This window comes from Antrostomus carolinensis, unplaced genomic scaffold (assembly GCF_000700745.2).
Source record: "Antrostomus carolinensis isolate BGI_N321 unplaced genomic scaffold, ASM70074v2 scaffold25669, whole genome shotgun sequence".
NCBI lineage: Eukaryota > Metazoa > Chordata > Aves > Caprimulgiformes > Caprimulgidae > Antrostomus > Antrostomus carolinensis.
This window is the reverse complement of record NW_010341111.1, coordinates 30438-36698: the sequence shown is the minus strand read 5'-3', so window position 1 is coordinate 36698 and position 6261 is coordinate 30438. Positions and strand designations below refer to the sequence as shown.

Sequence of the window (6261 nt, the reverse complement as noted above, 5' to 3'; positions counted from 1 at the left end):
ATGCAGCACTGTTCTAGCTCCTAAAAAGAAATCAGCTCTTTCCCAGCTGAAAACCAGGACACGATCCTACGTTAACAAGATGCCAAGACTGCCAAGCCATGCACTCCAGGGATCCCTCCCCCAGTCCAGGGGCTTCTCAAGGCTTTAGAGCAGCAGAGAAGACCCGGCAGGGTCGTGCTGGGTCAGTCCTGGGCTATCGAATAGCTCAGTCCCTGCTATTTTTAGAGGCACCCACTCACCCAGCTGACACTCCAGTCCCACCCCACAGAAAAAGGCCAATTTCTGTGCCTGCTGCGCACGGGTGAAACCTCCTCCCCACTCATCCCACTCCCACCCCGCTGGCCCCGGCCACCCCAGACCCAGCTCCCACTGCCTGCTCAGCACCCCAGTGCCTGCACACCTTGTGCCCACGCTGCTTCCTCGGGGCATTAAACCAAAGTCACACTGCACAGGAAAAATAGGCAACTTATAGAATCCCAGACTGGTTTGGGTTTGAAGGGACCTTAAAGCTCATCCAGTTCCACCCCCACTGCCAGCAGCAGGGACACCTTCCACTAGACCAGGTTGCTCAAAGCCTCATCCAGCCTGGCCTTCAACACTTCCAGGGAGGAGCAGCCACAGCTTCTCTGGGCAACCTGGGCCAGTGTCTGAGAACGCAATGGATGCGATGGGATGACAGCAGGCTGAGCTGCTGCAGAGCGCTGCTTCTTCAACCCAACACACAGGAGAGGGGCAGACGGGGACACACCATGTACGGTGGGACTCATGATGCTAAAGGCAACCAGGCAGGTTTGCATGAATCCCTGCACACAGCTGGGGAAGAACAGGTGAGAAGAAATGATCAGGTTCTCCCAGGGAACCCTGTCACAAAGGCAGCCCAGAAATGGGATGGTTTTGCCTCTGAGAACCCTGCTAAATAATCTTCCAGCAGAGACTGAGGGTTCTATCACTTCAGAAATCAAGCAGTTTCTAAGAGAGCATTAGAAACCTGTAAGAAATAACTGGTCAGAAACATCCCAGTGGTCCCATCAGGCACAGGTAGTGGAGCTGTCCTTCAGAGGCAGAGAAAAATCAAAACGGGCAGGAGGGGATAAAATAAACCCTCAAACCACCCCTGGGACACATTACTGCAGAGACACAGCCAAGGACTTTAACAAAAGTGTTGAAAAAATAAAAGTGTCTCACATTCTAGTCCTATTTGCTGGGCATGGAACAGCAGCATCCACAGTGTGGATGGCAAAAGCCAAACCAGCACTTGCCCAAGGGGGGCTATGGCTGCAACGGGCACCTGTGGGACTTGGGCAAGCATCCCTTGGGCTACCTGCCAGTGCCCTGTGACCCACCCCAGCCCTTCCCTGTGCCTCTGACACTCACCTCCCCTTCACAAAGAGAAGGCAGAAGCCCCCCTGGGTTGCTCGTTCCTACTCACAAGGGTGCAGGTTGGCAATTTCGTGGAGTCGCAAAGCAAAAATGCAGCCCATCTGGTTACCTGGCTGAGCAGCACCTGGCCCCACCCCACCTTCACAACACGAAATTACTGTGAGAGGAGAAACTGAAACCCTGGCGACTCCATCTACCTCCCCCAGTAAGTTTTGGCTGCTGTTTATTTTCCAGCACACATCAGTTGTTCAGCTTTGCAAACCACTGTCCAAGCCTGCAGCGAGGCACAGGTAGGAAGCCAGTCAGAAGCACCCAGCATAACCCCCAAGAGCTGGTTAAAAGCTAAAGCATTACACGTATTTTCAACACTAAAAGGTGATGCTAACGAGGCTGTGTAACAGCACCCACCTCTGGTTTGGCCTCAGCCAGATTTCAGTGCTCAGCATGACCACCCGTGCACCCAGCACAGGTCTTTGCGTAATACAAGAGACAGAGATGAGACTAATAAATAAATAAAACCGAGACCAAAAAATACAAAGCAAACACCCACCAAGGTGTTGGTTATCTGCAGGGATACACCCACACCAGAGGCTTCACAGGGATGAACTGCAGAGCCACCGCAGCAAAGTGATTTTCTTAAAGGACTTTAAAACCCACAATCTTAAATCTTCTGCTTTTCATCATCACACAATGTAGTTTGAAATCTCCCCCCACTTCAGGCGCAGTTTGTATCTCTGCTAGAAACACAGCACCTTCTGGTTCTTGTTTTGCCATGTTTTCCAAGGCAGGCATCTTCTGCGAGGGCAGGATAAAGAAACTCAACGCTTATTTAAAAACAAATCCCCCTCTCTGGGGCTTTGGTGGCCGCGGTCGGCCAGCCAGCCCCGCTCCCTCGCACCCCGCCGCCGCAGTGACAGCTCCTGGCATGGGACAGCAGTCCTGCTGACTCACAGAGTACAACTCCTGCCCAGAGCAGTTTTTCCATAAAAATAAAACCAGCCCTAATAAATAAACGCATTCCCATAGTAAAACCCCGACTGGGGGCTGGGAAGGAAGAACCTTCACCCTGCAGCAAAACAATTTCCCTCCCGGTTGGTGAAGGAGGACCATGCTGGAGGGAAGGACAGTCTGAGAAGGACCACGATCCCTGTGGGGGACAGTGATCCCCATGGGGGGAGGACAGGGACATGGCACCCAAGCGGGAAGATCTGACCCCATCACGGTGCCGGGGAAGTGGCACACACTCACCAGAGGGTTTAGGAACCCACGCAGCTCCCTGTGGAGCAGACCTGGGGGATACACGAGCATTCAGAAGGGAGCTGAGAGGCTTTGGGAAACAAAAGCTCCAACAAACATCTCTAATTCCACAGGCAGTGCCCACAATGTTCAGCACTGAATGTTTAAAGGCTCCCTTTGAATGCATCGGTGCTCGCTGCAGCAGAACAAGAAATCCCCCAAACTTGCAGCTTTTTAACCTCTGTGCTCCAACAAGTCTCCCACGGAGATCAACAGGACTTATTCTCACACAACCAGTTTTCAGCTTAATAAGAAGCAAGAACATCAAACTGATCCAGCCCCTTTCCCTGCAGTTTCCCAAAGTGTTTCTGCCACAGCTCCCGTGCAGCCAGCAGCCACCGCGCCAGCGTGAAACGTCCTCTCTGGGGCCACCCCACTTGGCTCTACCAAAGCTTGAAGGATGAAGGTTGAAGCCCTGAATCCAGCTGCAGACTGTGGGGAGGAGGCATCTAGTGATGGTTTTACGGAGGTTTGATGGTCTGGGGCACACAGCTGTCCCTGCTGATGGCTGGGCTGGAGAGCAGCTCTAAGGTGGACACCGCTTTGGGGCAACACAATGTCACAGCTTTTCCTGAGCAAAGGAAAACCAGAGTTTGGTACCTTGTGACAGCAGAAAAAATGTGTTTTCCCTTTCACAGCTGCCACATTCTGCCCGCTTCACAGCACGTGTGAGACATGACACAAAGCCACTGATGGACAACCCACTGGTGCCACGGGACAACATCACAAGCAAAGATTTCAAAGTGACATTAATGCTGAAAGGCTCATCATGTGCTCGCTCTGCCCATCCCATGTGGGTACCCATCTCAGAACACCTTCAGCTCAGGCTGGGACCTGGTGGGATGGTGAGGTTGGATGGGACACTGGGGTCATCGTGCCCACCTGCCCATGGGGACAAAGGGCGAGAGATGCACCAACCCCTGAAGGCACCAAGCCCCAGAATAAAGCAAGACAAGGCCCTAATTAAGGAAGGCATTTCTCCTGCACAGAAATGTCCACCAGCTCATTTTCTTCAGCAGTGCATTTAGCAGAAAATAAGGATTAGGTCAAATTCTGGTCTGGAGTAGTTTTTAATTTACTGACCTTTGCTGGTGCCCCGTTAGGGAAGCAGAGAGAGGTCCCTCTCTCAAAAGGATGGAAACACTGAATCCAGGATTCTTTTGTACTTGTGCTCTTAAAGAGTTTTTTTGTTGAGAAATAAATCCCTTTTTCTTTCGAGGAGGAAAGCAGGACTTCCTGGCCTCCACACACCTGGAATTTTACAGCTCCTCAGCTGCAGGGTTTGAAATGTGGTGAGTGCTGGCTCCCAGCTCAGCCAGCTGATCACCCCTCCTCGAGGAGCCCTGAAACATCATGGCCCTGTCCCACAGCCCAAAAACTACAGAAAATGGTGAAGAATGCAAGAAAAAACCCCAAACTCCTGAAGCAGAGCTCAAAGCTGGGTCCCAGAGGACTGGCAGAGAATTTGGCAGGGTTTCGAAGGAGCGCAAAGGCCGAGGCACCCTGAGACCATCCCCACTGCCACACACCCTAATTGTGGGTCCGGTAATTACAGGGGAGCACCAGAACCCCGTGCAGGGCAGTAACAGAGAGGACAGACCGGCTGCAGCGTGTGGAGCTGCCTGAGGCTTCCTGCAAAGCCCAGATTACTCAGCTGGTTACAAACACAGAAGCGGTTTTATAGAGATATGATTTGGGTAGTCCCACAGAGCAGAGCGACAAAGCTGCCAGAATTCAGACACCCTGCCCCAGCCCAGAGCACAGCCTGGTAACAGCCACTGCTGGGAGCCTTCCTCACCCTCCTCATCCTCACCACTGCAAACCAACACCCCCTCAGGGCACCGATCACTGAGGGCAAAACGCTGTGGACCTGCCAAAACCATGGGCACAGCCTTGGCTCAGGGTAAACGGGCACAGAGGGGCTGAAGTGACACCTACACACTGCTTAAAAAGAAGAAAATGAAGTCAGACGCTTCATTTCTCATGGAAAGTTTGTATTAAAGATATTTGATTTAAATGTTTGTGGTTATAGAGATGAAAATCTTTGCCTTGGGGTATTATTCACCTTGAGACACACCTTTCAACCTTTAGCACAACATGGACTGAAAACGTCTGTATTCCTGCATGTGTAAGAATGATGACGTGATGGCTGGGTTTGAGGAGAAGTACCAAACACCACAAACACCATCAGAGCCAGAAGAGCTGCCGGTGCTACCCTGCTCACCACTATTGCACTGCCCTGCTCACCACTATTTCACTGCTCTGCTCACCACTATTTCACTGCCCTGCTCATCACTATTGCACTGCCCTGCTCATCACTATTGCACTGCCCTGCTCACCACTATTGCACTGCCCTGCTCACCACTATTTCACTACCCTGCTCATCACTATTGCACTACCCTGCTCATCACTATTGCACTACCCTGCTCATCACTATTGCACTACCCTGCTCATCACTATTGCACTGCCCTGCTCACCACTATTTCACTACCCTGCTCACCACTATTTCACTTCACAGAATTGTAAAGGCTCCATAACTGGTGTCAAGCAAACGGTCTCACTGCCGGTCTGCTCACTTAATTCCTCAGTCAAAGCCAGATGCCTCCATTCCCCAAAGCCCCACAGAGCTTTAGCTGATTTATTCTGCTGAACTTTATCATTTCCTTTAAAAAAGAAATTATTCAGAAGTGGTTACTCTCAGAATCTGAAAAACTGCGAATTTAGCAAACAAATCCTGTGAAGTCACAGCAAGACTCAGACTCACTAACCTTGCTGTATTAGAAGTCACATCATTTTCTTCCCCCTCGAAGGATAAACAAACTGAAAACATCCTGTTGGGGGAATGGTATGTGACTGACTTCCAGAGCTTCCACTGACAGCATGGCCATGAGATATCAACGCATCTTTACTCAACACATAACACAGGTTTCATTCAGAGGTGTCCTACCTTTAGATGCTCCGTTCTGCCACCGCAGCGCTCCGTGCAGGCGGCTTTCCAGCAGTAGGTAAATGCCTGGAGAGTGGGTGAGATGCGGAGCTGGAGCTCCCCACGCCCAGAGCTGATGCCCAACAAGGTCAACAAGGGGTTGGGCTGGTTGAGTACTGGTGCAGCTCATGGTTTTAGTGGCAGTGATGGTGAGGAGAGAGGCAGAGTGGATGGGTGAAAGCCAGAGCCTGTCCTGTGTTCACACACACGCTCACGTAGGTTGGGCACTTACCTGTCTGCCCCTGCAAACCGCTGCAGGCAGGGCTGAGCCATCCCCGCATTCTTGAACAACAGACCCCCCCCAAAACCCAGCCCCTGCTGTCAACCAGACCAACAGCAACAAGTCCCACCATCTCTACCAGTAGCCGCCCTGGCACTCGGCCATTTCGAGTCCTTAGTGATCCTTCTGCTGATAACCAGAAAAAAAAAAGCAGCTAAAGCAAAAATGTCACCGTCCACTCTCAAGGGACTGGGGGCTTCTACTGTTGAGTGGGAACTGGAAGTGTTTGGAGCCTGTGGGAGGACTGGAGGGGTGGGAAGGAAGGTCTCTCTTAATTGAGAAGGTCACTGGGTACAGCCAGGCTATAAACTGCCGTAGC

The 6261-nt window shown here is 51.6% G+C and overlaps 1 protein-coding gene across 1 annotated transcript in view; it reads right to left on the bottom strand.

Annotated features, from left to right (window-relative positions):
- Window positions 1-1930: 1930 nt before the first annotated feature.
- Window positions 1931-6261, bottom strand: part of LOC104531502 (rho GTPase-activating protein 26-like) — a gene marked incomplete at both ends in the record, with an annotated part of 33897 nt that continues 29566 nt past the window's right edge. Inside the window, 3 exons of the mRNA XM_029087078.1 lie at window positions 1931-2024; window positions 5690-5735; window positions 6013-6068. Of these exons, the coding sequence (XP_028942911.1) occupies window positions 1931-2024; window positions 5690-5735; window positions 6013-6068 (196 nt within the window). The remainder of the gene's footprint in view (window positions 2025-5689; window positions 5736-6012; window positions 6069-6261) is intronic.